Source organism: Leptosomus discolor, chromosome 14 (genome assembly GCF_034619465.1).
Source record: "Leptosomus discolor isolate bLepDis1 chromosome 14, bLepDis1.hap2, whole genome shotgun sequence".
Lineage (NCBI taxonomy): Eukaryota > Metazoa > Chordata > Aves > Leptosomiformes > Leptosomidae > Leptosomus > Leptosomus discolor.
In genome coordinates, this window is record NC_141404.1 from 3211161 (window position 1) to 3231454 (window position 20294).

Genomic DNA, 20294 nt, shown 5'->3' on the forward strand with positions numbered 1-20294 from the left:
TGCGACCCGGCTCGAGAAACTCATCTCCTTAACCACCCAACGTGTTTCTTACGTTCCACTCGAAGCCGGTGACAGCGATTCCCCCGGCAGCGCCGGTCCCAGCCAGCCCGATGAAGAGCCCCGAGCCTTCGCTGCTGGCGAAGAGAGAGGCGCCGATCTGCGGAGGAGCAGAGGGGGTGCTGCGGGGTCCCGGCCGCCGGCTCCCCACGGCTTGGCACGGCAGTCATGCCAGCTGGACCAGCTTTGGTGCTTCCCCGAGGGGGATAACTCAGGAAGAAGAGGCAGTAAAATAATGCCTGAATGGGAGCAGCAGAGCACAGACCTCCCCGCCACTTCTAAAAACAAAGCGTGGCCAAAGGTACGCCATGTGTGACGAAGGACGCGTGGATGTTTTGCAAGAAAAATCCTTAACAGACTCCAACCCAGGTAGGTGTGAGCCCCAGCAACCAGCGCTCCCGCGCGTTCAGCTCATCTGGGCATCCCCGGTGGGTTTTGGATGGACTTTCTCGTCTTCAGGAGGAGCCACCTGTTGCTGCCTTTGCCACGGTGGCCACACACCCTGCCCGGAGGTGGCCCTGTGCGAGCAGCCAGTGCCAGACACAGGAAGGACCTAAAACCCATTTGTCAAGATCACAGTGAAATAAGAGGGGAAAAAAAAAAAGAAAACTGGGGACATCCATGTCTTGTTGGAGCCACCAGGAGCACAGGGGCAGGTAGATGTTTGACTCCAACACTCCCCAAGTTCAGAGCAGCCTACGAGGAGACCCAACAAGGCAGGTGGGCTCCAGCACCCTTCGTGCAACAAGGGAAACAGCTCGGAAGACAGGAATCCCAGCAGAAGGTGGTGTACAGGGTGGGGGGAAGGCGTGGGCAGGCAGCGGGGGGCAGAAGAGGGAATTTGGTGGGAGGGACAGCGGTGCTGGACGTGTCCCAGGAGGGACAAAGGGCTCTACTTACTGGCCACCACGCCATGTCTCTGCCAGCAAGGAAATAGCCGCTGACGGTGTTCCTGTTCACCCTGCATGAAGACTGGGAGGAGAAGAGATCAGCACGGAGCACCCTTCCCTACAAACCCAGACAAGACACCAAGAAACCAAGAACCAAGTCTCCCAGACAAGAAGCCAAGAGACAGGAGACTCTGGATAATTAATGGGAGCTGTGCAACTCGAGCTTAATTACACGAAACGCCGGCTGCACCCCGAGTACCTGGAGCCATGAACAGCAAAGGAGGCACCCCGAGAGGGGGAAGCACGGAGGATGCGCCCGTCCTACCGCCATCCCCAGCAGACAGGTTGGCTAATAGAGCCCAGCTTTGGCTACGATTTTTCTGCGAGGCAGAATAAATGGCTTCGGAGAGCCTCCGTCTGCGGGTAGCCGAGGGCTTCTGCTGGGAAGCAGGGCGTTTGTCTCAACGCCCTTTAATAGACAAGCAGCAGATTTGCCTACGCCCAGCAGACCGGAGGCCAGGGGAGAGGTTTGTGCTGTGGTTAATTCCACCTTCTCAGGCTATAGGAGACTTTCTATAGGGGGTGAAAGGGGTGGAGGGTTTGTACAGCAGAGCAAATGCGGCACGACGCACAAAATACGCAAGAAGTGCAAACGACACGAAAATAATAGAGGCTTTTCAGGCTATTCCATGCAGAAAAGCCAGCCCTGAAAAAAAACAAACCTATTAAAAAAAAAAAAAGGCAAGCAAAAAGGGAACGAGAGAAACAGAAACTCTTACCCATATTCCCACTGCAACGTTTAAGGAAAAATAAAGCACGACGACGACAAGGTCAGCCACGCTGAAGTGCTGCGAGGGGGCGAAGGGTCCAGCAGTGGAATTGCCCTCCATCGCTCCTCTGCCGCCTCCTTCATCCTCAGCCTCACCAGTCACTGAATCAGTAACTCGTTAGCGGCTCGAGGGCATTTATCATTAAACAAGCCGGCAGGGCAGTCGGAGCTCGGCTTCCCAAGGTGCTCGGGGGGGCGGCAGCCTGGCTGTCCGCTGCCTCCTTCCCCTCTCTGCCTCCCCGCCGCCCTCCCTGCTGGCACCCAAGGGCCAGGCCAGCACCTTGATTTCGGTGTCTCACAAACGAGCAGTGACTCGAGCCCCAGTGCCTTGGGGTTTTCTGTTGTTTCTGCATTGCTCTCGAGGAAGCTGCAGGCTCCGGGCCAAGCTGCCCCTGCAGTTAATGCATTTCTGGGACGCAGACGCGCCCAGGACACGGGCTCCCGGTAGCCTCTTGCAGAGGAAATCTGGATATCGCCGGACAAGAAACTGCCAAGGTTTCTGTCTTCTATGACATGTAAACCAAACCCCAATATTTTTCTTGCAGATACAAAGTCTGGAAAGAATCTGTGTGATTTTCTGACTAGTTAATTACTGTAGAAATTGGTTTTTAAAGCGTTCTTTACATTTGAAGGATCCCAGAGAAAGACCTCCAGGAATAGCTGGCATTTCTGGTGATCTGGTATTTTTGCTTCTGGGAAAAGCATGGAGAGATTTAAGCAGCTCTGCCGTTCTGAAAGGGGTATGAAAAACATCCGAGGCAAGTCACACGTGCTTTGCTCCCTTCCAACCACTCCAACGCTATGAAAAGCCAAAGGAGAGGCAATCCAGTCTTAGGACCGTAACTCATTCCAAAATTCTGGAGTCCTAATCAATATAGTGATTGCACTGCACAAAACGAGGCAAAGTTTGGGGGTTTCTACATGCTAAAGCAACGATCAGACACAGGCGGACGTCCGAGGTGGAGCCTCGGCACGGCAGCGAGGGCCGGCCAGCAGCACTGCCCACAGAAGAAACGCAGCTCTTCCTCCGAAGGCCAACACGAGACAAGCAGCTGGAAACCCCCTTTGAATTTAATGGGTTTTGGGTATTTTGTAATCGCGCTGTTCGCCGCAGTGGATGCTCGGCCGGCTTGTGCCGGAGCGGCAGCACGCTTTCCAACCGCGTTTGACGCGGTCTCACCAATAAAATAAATACACCGCAACTAAGACGCCCAACGCCGCAGCAGGGCAGCGTATTTCTGCTCTTTGAAACAGCCGCCGACGCACCCAGGAGCGGGTCGGCACACTTGTGAGAGGAACCGAAGTTCTCCCTCGCTGCTCAGCTGGAATTTGACCGGCATTAACACATTCAAAGTACATGTAAGTGTTAACACGTCAGCTTGGTGTATCTATTAACATCGCTGAAGCGTTTAATACCCTCCTGTCATTAAAGTACAACCAGGTACAGCCGCGCGTTCGGTCACTTCAGAAAGACACAAGGGCCCCCTCCAGCCGGGACTGCGAAAGTCAAGCAGAACACTCATCCAAAGGCAGCTCACAGAAGGAAGAACAGCGTTATCCGAACGGGAACGTGCAGCTGCCTAAACAAAACGGACACCTCACTTGCGGACTGCACCAACAAGATCAAGCACTGCTGGTCTTTCAGCAGTATCTCGGCCTTCTAGTCACAGGCCTCCAGTGTGCCCAGTGCTGCACCAGACACTGGAAAGTTAAAAAAAACCCTGGTTTTATTCTGAAAAGCAAATGAACTTTCCAAAGCCCTTGGAAGCTTGTCTCAAGCAGAGAGCAACAGCGTCAGCAAAGGTTAATATTCACTGCTGGTTTTGAGCATGCTGGAAGCTTTTACTCATGTGCAGGCCACACTGATGGACAGACCAGACCAGACCACCCCCAAACGCTCATTCCTTCCACCACAGGTCAGGAACTTCAAGTCTCCGAGGTGGGAAGCTCGGTGGGGCAGCCGGCTGGTACGCAAGTCCGGCCGGGAAAGCCAAACCTGAGCAAGCCAAGCCCCGCGCTACGGCCGGATTTTTCAGCTCATCCACGCCTTCAGGCCAGGCTAGAAACCTCTGACGCAGGTTCACCTGTGACGAGCTGATGTGGATTTTACCAGCTGGAACCTCTGCCCCCCACAATATTCCAAAGTCCTCCCAAGTCCCCGCTGCTCCTTGACATCCAGCCACGGATGTAGCTCCGTCCCACGTCCCCTCAAGCAAAGCAGCACGCTGGCAGTGGGCCCTAACTGCCAAATTACGACCAACCTAAAAACATCGGCGACAGCACCTGCAACCGGATGGTGAGAGGTTGTATTCGGATTTTTACAAGACTGCTCAGCAGAAGACAAGTAGAAAAATGACCATGAGGTGCGGTATCAGGGAGAAGCAGCACCTCCTCCTCCTCGTCTGCAGGTGTTCCACTGCAACAACAAGCAAAACACACGTTACTCTCCTCACCGCCAAGAAGCCTGAACCCCGTTCACACACCAGAGCAGCACATTAGCGTAACAGAATCAATTCACCTCTGATTTCTTTCAGTAACGTCCCTGCAAACCGTTTTTAAGCGGACACACTGTGGAAGACAAGCGCCAAGCACACCAACATTTTTAGAAAGCTCACACAAAACAAATCTTTATTCTTTGTCGCAGAAAATAAATACAGGTGCATATTTCATATGCTTTTCTATAAAAGCACTCCTACAAAATCACTGAACTGCATACAACAGTACAACCTTTTTGGTTCTTAAAATGCAAATATTATACAGTCACTTCATTTTATTATCTTTTAAAGCACTTGTAAGCAAGCAGCTTTGGAGAAGGAATGCTTAATTTAGAAGCCAAATTCTTGCCTCAAGTGTTTTGTGGGTTTTTTCCATCACGTCTATAGTGCAACTAACCTAAAAGCAACTAGAACTGGTTTTTGTAAAATGTTTATTCCCCACTCCCCACCCCACCCCCCCCCCCAAAAAAAAAAACCCTGCAAGGAAAAAAAAAAAAAGCTCTTAAAAACTGTTCTACCTTGATACTTAAACCAAGAGAAAACAAAAAGTGGCTCAATAGAAATATTAAGGTAAGCACGATGCTTCACAGCTCATTATCTGTTCGCTTCCAGTTTGGCCCGGGGTGTTTCTTCAGACTAAGAGGCATTAATCATCCAGTCCTATATTTCTGAAAAGGTATGACATGGACTCGCCGTTGTGGATCCTGCGAATGGCTTCCGAGAGGATCATGCTGATATCCACCGTCTTGATTTTAGGGCACTGGAGTTTTTGTATTTCGTGTGGAATTGTGTTTGTAACAACCACCTACAGAAAGAAAAAAAAAAAACACAATCAGGAAGACGAAGCTCTTTTCCACCTCCCGTATCAGAGCCGCCAAAACGAACGGCCACGTATCCATGGATACCCATGGCACTGCCCTTCCTCCCTTTCATTCTGCCGAGCGGGTCTAAAGGAAGGTACGAAAATATCCCCCACGCTGAGGGGAAAAGTCTGCTAACGCTGGCAGGCTGTCATCTCACTGCTCCCCTCGTTTCCCGTTGCTGCGGTTTAAGGACACGTAGATGTTCTAGCACCCAAAGCCTGAACCCAGGAACCTCCCAGCTAAATTCTTCATGTCAGTATATTTTAAGAATCAAGTCGGGAGAAAATTCCTTGCTTAAAAACCCCAAAATCATTTGAACAGAACTTCAGAGTCCGCGCTTACTTCATCGATTGCAGATTCCTCTATCAGCCTGGGAGCATCTGAAGACAACAGGCCATGCGTGGCCATCACGAAGATCTTGTAAGCCCCCCTTTCCTTGAGGGTCTCGGCGGCAGCAAGGAAGCTGTCAACGTCATCTATAATGTCATCCTGTCCAAAGCAGATCGAGTCAGTGAAGATTCACCGTGTCCCCAGCCAGATCAACACAGCACACCCAGATCGACAGGACATCTCTTTCAAATCGGACACTTCACAGCCAACACAAAAATGGACATTTTTATTGATGCTGTTCTTCAGAGACCTGAGCTAGACGGTAGAGCAGCATCCAAAACTACTGCAACATGAAGGGGCAGAGCGATTGCTCCATGAGGGAAGAGGGAAAAGCCGAGACAACTGACACTCAACAACCAAACTAACAGAAAATTGCCCTTTTCCACGACAAGCCCAGAGATTACACTCTGCTTCAGCGAAACGGTAAGACTGCATCATCTCTACTTCACCGGCATTTCTAAACTCAGAGAACAGAAACGTGGTGATTTTCCCACAATCTGATGTCTAAGCACCACCTGAAACTCCTCACCTTCAGGCAAGCACTTGAACAGATTTTTATCTGGCCTATTCATAGAAACCAGGTCCAAACGCTGCTTTTCAGCACTTCACAGCTCAGTCAGCTTCGCAAGCGTGCGGAACGCTGCCTCACGGTATGAAAAGTGCAGTACCCCAAGTCCACCCCCCACCAAAGTTTAGTGGCTGATACAGCAGAGTATCTACTGCAACTTCAACGTGTTTAATATCATTTATCAGAAGCGATGGCATCTTACCACAATGATAGCTATCCTTCCTCCTACATCTCCAACAACTGTGATCGGTGGTTTTTCCTTGGGAATCAGCACTGATTAAAGGTAAATTTTTTTAGAAGGGTGGAAAGGAGAAAGAAAGAGAAAGTTATACAATTTACTTCAAGTGTGGAAATATCTGCTTTGCCTGGGTCACAAATGAAGCAACAACAATTTCAACCACCACAGCATTACTGGGAAAAAGCAGCAAGATTTTAATAGAGAAATGATTCTTTTTAAGCTTAGCCGAAGTATTAACTACATTCATTTACACCCAAATTCTTAACCAATTCAATTAATTCTTAAATTCAGGAGAGAAGAGAGTGGCTTGCAGACACAACAAGTTCCATCACCCCACTGAGGTCCAAGCTAGGTTTACACAACAAAGCTTTGCTCGCCCAGCTATAGGGCACATCCACGTTCAGCACAGCTACTCTGTCAAGGCCCATGACATCATACAGCTACACACAAAACCAGCGTCAGCTCAGCTTCCTCGCTCTGTGTCCCAGAAAAGTTCCAACAGGAAAAGTAAATGGCAAAAAAGTGGGGCCTTTCTGCCAGAGGCTCTTCTACCTGTAAGCACACAACCCCCCCTATACAGGGCACAGACCTCACACACAGCCTGGCAGGAAAACCATGGACAAAGAGGATCAAAAAGGAACCTTTTTTTCCCCTCTACTAAGAAAAAAAAGTAATCTTTCCCCCTAAAGAACCACTCCTTTTCGATGGTCCATCACTGCCAGCCCCGTTCCCCAAACCCACAAAAAACGACAGTGAACACTCACACACAAACTTACTTACTGGGTATCTCCAAACTGGGATGAATGGCAGCTACGTTTTTGGCTGTAGGTGGCGAGTGGCGACCATCCACCATGTCAGACTCGGCATCCTGGGCTTCCCCATGAATCACAGCAATTCCCAACCGCAAGCGCTCAGCAAATGACTGTGCCCTGTAAGGAAAGGGTTTAAAAAAAAACAACAAACAATCCAGAAATACATTAAATTGAAAATCATTCACGTACATACAATCCTAATCTATTTCCATCTTATTTCTAACGTTTCAGAAGAAAAATGGAACTATTCTACAATTTTAGGAAAACACATAGAAGAAACCACTTGCTCCTTAGAATCGTTTTTTCACCAGGCTTGTGAGAGTCAGAATAACCTTGAAGTACCCATACTGGCCTTGAAGGAACATGATAAATGTCACATAATTCTGATTACTCCCTCCTGTTTTGCCCAACAGTCAAAAAACCCCACTTCCTGGCCTTCAGCATTCTTGAAATCCCATGCTTTAGCAGGTCTCATCCAACAGTAACCAAGAACAGCCTAGATGTCTGGACTGTGTACATTTAACAGGGGAAAAAAGATATTCACATGAAAACAGAACACAAGTGTTTACCTATTTGAGCAAGTCACGCACTAAAAACCCCAAAATTCCTAAAGTTCTGATCCATAACCTTAGATATCCTACAGAAAAGAGAATCCAGACGATCATTTTGCCTGACAAACCACACTTTGAAGTTAAACAGCCTGGATTTTCACAAGCTTACAAAAAGATCCTTCACCATGCAGTATTTCTTCGACTAAAATTAGAAATTTATGTAAAGAAGCATAAGGTTAGCTGGGGGAGTGGGAAAAGCAGGGAGTCAGGAAACAGGGATTTCACAGACAGTGCTTGTATCCCAGATGCTGGAAGCAGCGAGTCAAAACTGGCAGATCCATCCTACGGTACCCGGCACACCCCAGAGCTGGGTACCGAGCCTAAACCAGCCACTTAGTCTCCTTCGGGTCAAAGCAAGCCTGGTGGGATCACAGGGCCACACTCTGTGCTAACGTCAGCAGCTGAGACCTGGGGCCTGAATCACCTCCTTCACGCTTAAGCCTTGCTTCACTATCCAAACAACTCAAAGTCCAGAGATAATTTGCCCATCGTGATGCTCAGTTAATTAAAAAGGAAGAATCTTCTGCCCTGTGGTTATCATATGGTGAGGATAATTTTTTCCAGGAATTTTTTCTAGTTAACTATAGATAAATCGCAATTCCAAACATATTTATCTTAAGAGTTATGACTAAGGCGGCATAATCGTATCAACTAAATAATTTATTCAAAATGCAATATTAAACTGAATAAAATCCAAAGTGACAGTAAAATAAGTTATTCATTTTCCAGTGAGCTCAGAAACCACAGAAACATCCTGAACTTCATCAGGCAAAGGCTCTCTTTCACAAGAAGGCATTCATCTGAAAAGTGTTCTCCTCGATTATGCTGAAACATTCAACCTCCCTTTTCCAAATACAATGTACCTCCCCAAATACTGCTCTTAAATGCTCACGTGTACCCGTGAAGCAGCTGAACAATACAGCTCTGGGACACTCTCCTACACAAATCGGTTATGGGTGCAACTCCTCTGTCTGATCAGTTAAAGGCACATGTAGGCTATTTGCTGGCATGCACAGCTACTTGACGAGCATGAAAATGCTTCAACAAAATGCCTGCCTACACCCAAGAGGCAATACTGACACCAAGTAAAAGAAACTGTCAAAGACAAGCAAACATAAAATAACCGGCCAAAGCAAAAGAAACTGCAGAAAAAGTACTGCTGGAAAACAAAGATGATAAAAGTTGTTCCCCTCACTCAAAGTATTTCTTATTTAAAAACAAGAGTATCATGACTCCTCGGCATGAAAGTCCAGATAACTTTTCACTAAACTATTGGTTTGTCACCACAGCAAATACAGCGCCTCTGAAACCATGGTCCATCTCTTACAGCACCTGCTGAGAGCACTGTAGCTCCAACGAGTTTAGGAATAGTCAACCAAAAAGCTTCACGGATTAAGAACAGTTGTTCGGCCAACTAGGACTTCACAATAAAAATCATCTTGAACATCAAACCCTGGCTCACCATGCCAGACCATAAGCCACCTGCATTTCGGATCTGATCAACCACATTCTAAGTTATGACCACGCTAAGCAATTACTCTGGATTAACGGCGTTATACTTCCAGCCATTTTTCTTCATTTACAGCAGGAAATTAATCATGTAAATGCACAGAAATAGAATATGATTAAATACCTTCTTTATCCTAAGCACTCTATTGATTACCTCATCCTTCTGTTTGTTTGGTTTTTACTCTCCTTGGATTTATTATGATTATAGCGATGATGTAAAAACTACGTATCTGACAAAGCAGAACTGGGAGGGATTTGAAGGCTTCTAATTACTGGGCATCTGTCCTTCACTTGATCCTAAGAACAAAATCACGAGAGAGATTTCCTGCTCTAACACAAGAGAGCAGATCTTACCCACCTCTTTGCAGACGCAGGTGATTTGGCCACAATTACAGCATTCCTGTAGTCTGGTATCTGTAGTAAATAACAGATAGCAATGTCTACTTCATATCTTTAGACAAATTGTAACTCAGTAAGAATCAGAGAACTTTATTTTGCCAGAAGAATTTTAAGCATCGAACATTTTACCTAACATAAGAAATCAACCTCAAGAATCCATGGTTCATGATCAGACTTCACAGCTCAGTAAAAACAGGTATGTAGAAAATTCAGATATTAACTTAAAACTGTACCTTTCATAAACACCACGTGGTATGACAGATCACACAAAAGTAACTGCTGTAGAAGAACATCAGGGCTACATGGACAAGCGTTAAAAGAAACAGGAAACCATCAAAATTAAAGCTTCCTGTTCAACTTAAATCGCCTTGTGCGTGCACATGGCAGTGTTTAACCACCTGAACACACAGCATTTCATCTCTTTCCTACTGTTTTTCAGAGCACGCCAGAAAAAGTAACACCTCTCCATCTGACTCTTTATACGGACCATCAAAAGGGATAAAAATTCCGCATTCACCGCACCGCTCCCGGACAATATTGCTGCAAACTGTCTCCTACACAGAGCAAAACTAGAGGATGCTGCTGCAAACGCCGCCAGCAGCGAAGCGGTAAGGGCAAGCAGCCCGGGTTTCATGTCAAGGCCGGAGGGGTACTTCAGCCAGCCTTCACAAGCACAGTTTACTCCAAAGTTTGCTGCCTCTGCCCTGCCCCATTCTCTACTAGCTTTTCACTCCAGACTCCTCCTCCCCATTTAGCCAGCATTTGAGTCCCCATCTCTCAGAAGTTCCTTATCCCAGTCTCCACTTTCCCTGCAAACAGTGACTCCAACCAGACTCGTCTTTCCTTGTCCAGCATCCCACCATTCACACTTCCAGTCTTCCTCTCCAACAGCAATCTGTGCTCCCTCTAGTATCTCATCTTACCCCCTTCCTTGCAAACTCAGTGTTTTCCTTCCCTGGGCTGCCCCGGGACGATCTGTCTGCCACGGAGAGCAGCACCCAGAGAACCCGTCTGTCCTCCCATCACTTGCCATAACAACGGTCCACAGATCCCCTCAGCTGCAACAGCGAGCAAAGCCCTACAGAGCAGATCCAATCCTCAGACTCCCAGTGTTCAGGGACAGAAGGTTTTTTACTAAAAACCTGCAAACTGATCTGTTACAGCTGTAATTTCACAGACTTGAGGGGATGGTACCCTAATATGTAGTTCATCACCTTGCTGCCAGATGTCAAATACCAGTTCTAGAGCACAGAAATACTTGGGTTTTTTCAAACACGAGCAAGGTAAGTTCTTCCAATCTTGTCCTCAAACATGCAAACCACACTGACACTGGCTGAGTATCTCCAAAGGCACTCTGCTTGAAATAGGCATGGAAAGGAAAAATTAGGTTCTGAATTCAGGCATGGGCCTAACCAACTGAAAACAAGAGCTTTTCTGAGGACATGTCAGGCAACGTTAATCACCTGCAGTGTTACTAACTCCACCTATAACACTGGGAATTCAGCATGTTCTGTCCTTTACAAACACTTAGTTATACAACAGGCTACAAAGATTAACACGATGGAAGGTACGGACAAGGCAGGGCCTGTCACTTGACATAATAAAAGCTTTGATCTTGTTCAGACATCATTGCTTCATTTTTCCCCTGCCAAATTATCAAATTTGGTGTCAGCTCTATAAAAATGAAGTCAGAAAGCCAGAAATGTCATCCAGAAGGCAGTGAGACATCAACAACTCCTTGTAACAGAGAGCTACGTCACTCTAAGATTAACACGTACACATCGGAAAGAGAAGACAGTAACTACTGAACATTTGCCAAGCCCAAAAAGGAAAATGACCAACTTATTTTCATACCACACTAATTTCACTGATTGGACTGTCCTCATCCCAGAACACCAAGTAGTCCTCTTCACACCTGTGCATAAATTCCTGACAGGGAACAACCACAAGCCCTTATCCTCTTCACTTTCAGTTAAACGCTTTTTAAGTGACCTCCATTCTTATCACGCTGGGCTCTACTTCGTGTTTCTCAATCCACCCCATCACAACTGCCATTTCAAACATTTTTCACGCTTTGGCATTCACAATGCCGAATATACAGCAAGCTGCTGCTACCATGAACTCGAGGTGACTACTAAATTCTCCCTGAGCAGCACCAGATGTTAAGATGTTAAGAAAAGATACTGTAAGTACCTTCACTGGCTGGTGAAGGCACTTGCCAATACAGATCCTATGTGACCAGATACATTCAGTCAACTTGAGTTTTAGCAAGTCATCTCGCAGACAAGCAGAGGAATGAAGAAACGAAAACCTGAAAGTATCTTTTAAGACCTCTCTACACACACTTCAGTAGAACTCCACAAACGTTCGTTTGTTCGACTGCACAGCAGTGCCAGACTCAAAGCTGCAACAATTCTTTGTGACCATTAAGGGCTCACGTACCAAGATGTGCTTCAAGAACAAACGAGGAACACGATCTTGTTATCAACCATAACACATGCATTCAAGCAACATATAAAGGCACAACTTGTCTGTGTATTTGGTTTTCTTTTTTTTTTTTTTTTAACTTATGCAGTGCTTACAGTGTGCAATACTACTCTCCTGGTACACCAGATGTACGACTGTGGCAAAGCCAGAGCCCGGAGTTTTGTTCTATCCTCCTCTTTGACTCTATTACCAAATGAAATGACAACGATCGATTCAAATGGTAACTGATTCCCCAAATGGATTTTAACATAGTCATAACAAAATCATGTTGGTTTGGTTTTGGGTTTACTTTTTTTAGTGGTTTGCGGGTTTTTTTGGGTTTGCTTTTGTTTTTTAATGAGGCATTCCTATCTCTATAAAAAGAAATAGCTTGGATTCAAGAGTCAGCTAAGCCTTTTCTCTCACGAGGAAGAAAGCACTTGCTTTATTCCAAATCATCATTAGTCAGAGGCATAATATGCAACTTATACCTACAATTATCATTTGCACAATTTGTATATATGGGATCTACCAGTAGCACTTCTCAAAGCACTTATAAAAATAAGATGGAGAAATGGGCACATAGAACATCAGATGTTAAGCTCCTCAAGTCAAGACACGCCAAACAAAGCAGGTGAAGATTTCCACACAAGAACTCATTTGTTTTTACTTTCAGAACATGATCGATAGGCTCTCTCATAGTTTACTTCCAACTTAACTTCCAAAGCGTTTTCATAATAGCATATACATTACACCTACACAACAGTTCGTCCTATAAATGTCACGGAAACTGGAAAAAGGAACAGCAAGAAAACCCTCTTTTTTTTTTTTTTAATATTAGTTAGGGGAATATATCTAAGAAGACAGGACAGCATCACTGCATGCATAAGAAAAAGCCAGCTCTTCATGAAAGCAAAAAAGCCTGGGGGGAAGAAAAGAAACAACTGCCCCAACCCCACTCCCTGCCACAACATGACGTTCCCCCCTTTAAAATTCTGTTTGAAGAGTTTGTCTTTTCAGAGGAATCTGTTTCAGAAGCCTTGAGACGTGACAAAAAATAATTACGAAAAAGCATCTGTAACAGCAGGCCTTCCTCACCTCTTCTTGGATGTACTGTAGTAAAAACGGAGATGCTCGCAAGTTATCCACCGGAATGTTGAAGAAGCCCTGTATTTCCTTCTGATGTAGATCCATGGTAATAAGATGAGTTAGTCCTTTAAAAAAATATAAGAAAAAGACAGACAGAGAAGCACATCAAGGAAAGTAAGGGAGAACAACAGCCACACTCTTTATTCCTCTCAAGTTTAACTGAAGTTTGTCCAGAACAGACTCTCCAAGCCACATTAGGACAAGAACACTTAGGGAAGTACGTAGCACATTAACCATGTCCCTCTTAAGCACACCAACATTACCACGGTTCAGGATTTCTACAGTGTCCTTTTTAAAAGAACCTCTAAATAATTGACTCAGCAGTGCCACACTGAGGCAGGTAAGATCCTTCTCGATTCAACACGTGATGAAATGGAAGCACTAATAAGATCAACTGTCTTATGCCACACAGCAAGACCCCAGCATAGCTAACGCGAGAGTCCTGCACTCCTGAAAAATGGGCCCAAATGCTAATCATCAAAACCCTTCACTCAAAACAAGACATTCTGTTCGTTTTAACTGCCCATTTTTCCCAGGGACAGGAGCAAAAGGAAAGGAGCACAAAAGAAAATGTGCCAAAAGCTATGAAAATAAAGAATCTCATTCTCCCACATCATCTCAAACGTAAAGGCCAGATACAAAGCATCTAACAGCTAAAAAAGAGGCTAGAAATGACAAAGCACAACTGTTTATGAGACTGTCAGAAAGGAAAAGACTATTATGAAACAGAGATACCACGGCCCGAAGCAGCAGAGTCCAGCAGGCTCATGTTGCCAGCTCAGTAGGACACGAGGTAAAATGGCTGTTACAAGTTTGGTGGGTTTTGTGAACTCATCATTTGGAAACGTTTCTAATTACATTCTCCTTTCTACGTGGGTTTTAAACTCACGAAAAACTTGGCAGTTATTTTTAAACAGTCCCAACTTGTGCACAAGCCTCTCTAAAGCTGAAAGCTGACAGCAAGAGCCCCCACTGCCCTGCTTGTTTCCTAACAAGCCGCATTCTTACCAGCTTTGCACATCATTGAAGCCAGTAATTTAGAGACAATGGAGCCCCTTTTCCTCATCTTGCACTGTTTGCTGTACGGGAAGTACGGAATCACTCCGATAATGCTTTTGGCACAGGAGGTTTTACAAGCATACACCATGATCAGGAGTTCCATGATCGTAGTATTCACATCCCTGGAACAAGAAACATCTAGTTCTGTTATCTCGCGCATAGAAATCCTGTATTCAACACAGAATTTATACCCACTCCAGGGGTTTCATCCAAGGCAGCAGAGTTCAGTGACTGAGCAATCTTCACTAGGAAGCCAGCTGTGCACCTCAGGACAGCAAGTTCCCTGGACCCAGCATTTTAATTCTTCACTAGAATTACCCTTCATTATCTTTTTTTCACTTGGCTATTTTGGGCAATTCAGCTGGTTTTGTTACATCATTTTCAGGCTTGTAGTAACAGAACGTGTTGCAGTAACAAAGTAGTCCATAATTTATCTCCAACATCTCTTTCTATTGTGCACAAACCAATATATATATATTTTTCTACATAGATAAGCTTTTTTAAAAAAAAGTTCAGACTTTACAACACATTCCTCAATTTTCAAGCCAACAGCAGGCTAAATATTTAACAATTACCATCTATTTTCCGCCCTCAATTAAAAGATTGAGAGGGCAGCTCTTTAGACAAGAACTGGTCATCAACAGACACTACTATTTCTGTTGCCATTTAAAAAAAAGTCTTCGCATTTGTAAAGTTCTTTTCACACACACACAAAAAACGTTGTTTTCTGAATCATGGGACACACTGCCTAGGAAATGCTCCTCCTACATTTAGAAGTTTGGTGCTGGAGGCAGGTAAGGGAAGAATTTACAGAGAATGACATAAGCAAAAAAGTGCACTTAGTGAAAGATTGCAGAGACCCGGGGAAAGTGTCATTGACATATTCACTGAAAATTAAAGCAACAGAGGTTAGCTTATACTGAAGGCTTCTTTGTGCACATAAAAAAACCCTCAGCAACAAAAAACCCACAGAGATGCCTCTATCTAGTTAATCTAAGCTTATTATACTGTATCATATACATAAAATACAAAGAAAAATGAAAACAGAAGCATTCCTATGGACAGCCCATGTCAAAATACAAAGTGTCTTTAAACAGTTACTCACTTTGAAACTGTTTGGATGATAAATACATCCTTTCCTCTCACAGACTCCTGAATCTGCACTCTTGTTTCTGCCAAGAAGAGAAACATGTAATATTTGCAATAGCAAAACTCAACAGAGTCTAAGGAAAGGGTAGCCAATACACACACATCATGGTAGGTTTCCAGTTTTGCCAATTACGTGCTCACCTCTGTTTGGCTCTTGATAAACCTGAACCTTCCCCATCTCCACTCCTAAGCGCCTGCAGGAGTAGAAAAAGAAAAGTAGAAGTCACTGTGGGAAAATGAAGAGCGAGACAAATGCAAAGCCCATACAATGCAGTAGTTACTGAGAAGGCTGTATTTCACAGGAGAAACCCAAGAAAAGGAAATCCCAAACCATAAACCCAGTAATTCCAGTGGAAATCTCTTAAGAAAGCACCTACTAGTTCCAGCAGCTGCACAGCAGACTAAGCTAAACTCATTTGCAAGCCAAGCTCAGAACAGGCAGCGGAAAAAAAAAATAATGCCCGATTACTAAATGATGTAGCAATTTCTAATTTTTAATATATATTTGTATATACAGTCTATATATGTCGTCATGTATATCTGTATATACACACGCACAATGCTTAGAAGACCACTTTTAAATCATTCTTCTCTACAGAAAAAACGTCAATGCAGAGTGAAGAGGAAACACCAGCGAGCTCTGTTCAACGCCCAAGGGAAGTCTAACGCCTGCTCTATTTCTTCCACCTCAGTTTTAGCACAGACCCCCATCACTAAAGAAACGAGACAACCGAGCACTCCACGCGCTCGTGCCCGAGTGTTTGCAATGTGTAACTGGAGTTCCTCTGCGTTCTCTGTTCCCTCCTACCTTGGGTACATAAGCCTCGGGAAGAAACCATCATGTGCAACACCCCTGGTACCGTTACGCATCCCAATACCCTTACAGAAGCAGGGTAAAAGTTTAATTAAGTCATAAAAGCGCTGCTGCTATACATGCACTTAAAGCTAAACAACTGTTCCATCTAAAAAATACAGCGACCAGGATGGACGCAGCTCTGTCATCCAAGAGAACTCTGCTACAAGGAGAATAAGATAAAAACTGCTGCCACGATTATTTAACACCCTCCAAACATTCATTTTCCCACGTGTTCACCACGAGGTACGGCAGCCAGTCACAACCTGCCACTGAACAACTCAAACACAAGTTATTTTGCTATTGATCTGTTGAAATAGGCTGTGCAATACTGGGTGTTCTTGCAAAGCGTGGCAGTTTTCCCACGTAACTTTCCTTAAAGACAGAAATCAGGCTTTAGTAAAGTAAGTCCCATCACAACACCAGGATCCTAAGCTGCCCTGCAGGATTTTACTTACTCGGCAATCCTCTTGGATAGTTCCATGCATGACGAATTGGAATTAGCTGAAAACAGCACCAGTCCTCCCTTGGTTATATTCATGATGGCCCCAATTTCAGTTGATGGCACACAAAACATCAAACCTAAGTTGGTTTTCCGCTTCTAAAAGACTGCAAGAAATCAAAGATCTGTTAAAGCCACGATGTTAAAAACAAAAGAGAAACAATTTTCCTGTTTAGAAAGTTAGGAGCTTCCCATAGCCCTTTGTTTTCCAGCATCCTTAGTACTCGTTACCACCGCTCTAACAGTCCCAGAACACACCCTTGCAGTACGCTCTGCCCCACAAGCCACACCGTTTCCCAACCCAGCCGAGCAAACCTAACGGAACAGCAAAGGAGGGGATCTCAGCCTGCCTTGCCTTCCTCCTCCTGCCCCCAAGCTTCACACCCCCCCCAGCAAAATGCTCCCTGGAGGCCTCCAAAGATCCCGCTACACCTCCTAACTTTAACAGCTTTCCTCCTTCTTTTGAAATGCTTTCCTCGGGCTACCACCTAGTAACACAGATTCTCTTTTCCATCCGCTTGTCGAGTTCATTTTCCAGAACTGAGCAACATTTATTGACTTTTTCAAGATCACAAAGGCAGTCAGAGGTAGGATTGAGCTGAACAGAGCTCCTGGGTCCTGGCTCTGCTAAACTGGCTAGAAGAGTCTATTTCCACAGCTGCGTATCTTTCATCACTTGACAATAAATTGTAAACTTACAAATAAGGATGAAATGTAAGGAAGAGTTCAATAAAGCTGGTAGCTGTAAATAATGACCTCTTGGACAATGCATCCACTTGTTGAGGCAGTTGTTGTCATTCTTTGATACCAATATTTCTCCTGTGAAAACAGGAGAAAAATATCAAGAGGAAACTTACACAATTTTTTTTCCAAATAAAGGCTGAAACCACTAATCCCAACAAGGATTTGATGGGATTCCATCTTGACACTTTATATTCTTCTTTGCAACATCACATTTTCATTACTACTCCTACTACAACATTTTGTTCAAATAAATAAAAAAAATAATAAAAAAAAAACAAAATCACATTGACCAGGAGACACTGATAGATCAAAGTAGATTCAACTCAAAAAGTCCTAGGCTACCTCACTTCACCTCTGCGGTATGAATAGTCCAATCTTCAGCATCCATTTTAGCATTAGGTAGGGAACTGAAAACATCAAATATGAGTAGCAGAATGCAAAACAAGTAAATAGAAGTTAGGATAAATCAATAATTTCTTTCCTGGCAAGCATCTCCCTGCTGAGAAATGTAATTATCTAAGCGTCACACGTAATCTGTTCCAAAAAACTGATGGTGTATTGACTATTAAGTACTCCAAAACAGCATCTAAAAGAAAAACAACAGTTTTCATACTTAGAGGAACAGCTGGCTAGCTCTATAAACTCGTTCAGCCCACCTTTGCAGCCAGATGTACTCTTGCTCAGTTTGAGCTGGTCACAGAAACCGTACCCGATTCATTCGCAGCTGAGAGCCACAGTCAGGAACTTCCTAACAACAAACCTCTGTGCTATGCTCAATCGCTGTGAATGAAAACCTGCCTGTCATCAAAACCTTCCAAACCAGGCAGAGAGCACAAATAGCAACAGTTCCAGCAACAGAATTTGAACACCCAGATGTTTTGACTCTGCTAGAACCTGGTGTGTTCCCCCTATACCACCAAAGCAAGGCCCCACCCCTTTCAGCCTTTGCTTTCAAACAAGATTAAAAAAAGCTGATAATAATTCTAGAAGGTTACAGATATCCAGTCTATAGCTCAACTGTATCCCTATACCCCTCCCAAACTAAATATCCAACAGTTCAAGGAGAATTAAAAACCTGTTTCTTAGCTAGTGTTTCTTCCTTTGTTCTGCTGCACACTTTCTGTAGTTCCCAGCTGCCGACTAACAGCCACCACCCATCAAATATTCATAAATATAAAGGTACATCTTAAATCCAATGAAGTGAGCATGTACTAGAAATGCTTTTAGGTCTCAGAACACCACCTGGAAGCACTCTGCTCATGTGATCAGATGGGAACAACACAGAGACAACTTTCAATGTTACTAAAAATATTCACATGGTGTTTTGAAGACACAGGTTTTTTTCCAATTCTTTGCTCCATGGATTAGGGAAACAAGAAAGAGTTAAGAGATCTCCTGAAAGACAAAGAGTTGTTGGAACCTGATTATTGTTCAGGGTGCATTTTACACCACAGTTAAGATGGTGACACATTCACAAGCCACACTGAACGCAGCTCTCCACGTAACCATCGGCCAAGGACCTTCTTGCGGATGTACTTCAGCAGCAACAAGGGGACTACAGTGTGTGTGAGGGGAAAGTTGCATTTGTAGAGTAATATTGATGTATGAACCTTGAAACAGGTGTTGGGATGACAGCAAGCTCACAAAACTTTATTAATGTTTAAAGACACTGTAAGGGCACATGGGACCACAACCCTCTGGCTTGAGGCGGACAAATCTTCCAAGTCTGCACCAGATCCGGGAGAAGACATGCACCACAGAGCAGGCTGCAGCCCACAGACTCCTACCCTTTCTTTTGGGCTGCAATTACATACACAGACACCATGATGAACACCACAATTATGGGGCTGGATACATATGATGCCCTACTCCCTCTCGCTTTACACCTCCACAAACCAAGCATGTCCACAAAGAAAGCACCAGAGGCAGGAATAACTGTATGGGATAACCATGGTATTGAAGCACTGATCCCCAAGGGCTGGAAGGAAACTGAACCCTCTCACCCATCTCCCCACAGGGAATTTCCCCAGCCCAGAAGGGCCCTCCACACTAACCTATCCCCCTGCTTTAAACGGCAGAGGGTCGACCCTTCCACCCCACGCCTAAGTCCTCCAGCCGCTCCAGGTGGGTTACACACGCCCTGGGAGGGGAAGCCCGCTCAGGCACCCCAGGGTACCTGAGGATCCCTTCCCTGTCTCGGGGGGAGAGGCCTGGGCACGCCGCAGCCCCCAACGTGGGAGCGAGCACGCTGCTCCCCTTCACCTGTAGGGCTGGCGGACGGCGAGGAGTCCCCAGCAGCCCAGGAAAGGGGCCGCCCAAAAGAGGGCCCGCCTCCCACAGGGCCCCTGAGAGGAGGGCGACTAAGCCCCTTCCTCAGGCGGCCGGAACCCTGTGTGGGGAAGGGGAGAGAGCGCTGGGGAAGGGGGATGTCCTGCCCTCACACAGCCGGCTGAAGTGGGCCGAGCAGGCGTGCGTGCCCCTTTCTGAAGGCCTTACCTGCCGGCTCCGGCCCCCCGGCCCCGGGAGAAGGCAGCCCGGCCGGAGGGGAGGGGGAGAGGCAGAGGCAGCGGCGGAGCTCAGCCCCTCCGGTTGTCCGCTTGCAAGATGGCGGCGCCGCGCGAGGGAGGGAGGGAGGGAGGGAGGGAGCGGGGAGGGAGGGCGCGTGAGGGGCGGGTGCGAGGCAACGCCCTCCCCCCCCCACCCCCCCCAAT

General features: G+C 45.6%; 2 protein-coding genes across 2 annotated transcripts in view; both read right to left on the bottom strand.

Annotated features, from left to right (window-relative positions):
• Nucleotides 1-1837, bottom strand: part of SLC5A10 (solute carrier family 5 member 10) — a 40314-nt gene extending 38477 nt beyond the window's left edge. The window contains exons 1-3 of the mRNA XM_086473267.1: nucleotides 1727-1837; nucleotides 958-1029; nucleotides 53-157 (exon numbers count right to left, since the gene is read on the bottom strand). Coding sequence (XP_086329393.1) covers nucleotides 53-157; nucleotides 958-1029; nucleotides 1727-1837 — 288 coding nt within the window. The remainder of the gene's footprint in view (nucleotides 1-52; nucleotides 158-957; nucleotides 1030-1726) is intronic.
• A 2983-nt stretch (nucleotides 1838-4820) lies between these two features.
• On the bottom strand, nucleotides 4821-17582 carry PRPSAP2 (phosphoribosyl pyrophosphate synthetase associated protein 2). The gene is made up of 11 exons (XM_009951055.2): nucleotides 17539-17582; nucleotides 16796-16946; nucleotides 15626-15678; nucleotides 15441-15507; nucleotides 14285-14457; nucleotides 13226-13341; nucleotides 9621-9676; nucleotides 7111-7259; nucleotides 6295-6365; nucleotides 5477-5623; nucleotides 4821-5076 (listed from the first exon to the last, which is right to left on the bottom strand). Exons 2-11 carry the CDS (start codon nucleotides 16912-16914, stop codon nucleotides 4918-4920), a joined length of 1110 nt encoding a protein of 369 aa, XP_009949357.1. The 5' UTR covers nucleotides 16915-16946; nucleotides 17539-17582; the 3' UTR covers nucleotides 4821-4917.
• Between the last annotated feature and the right edge of the window lie 2712 nt (nucleotides 17583-20294).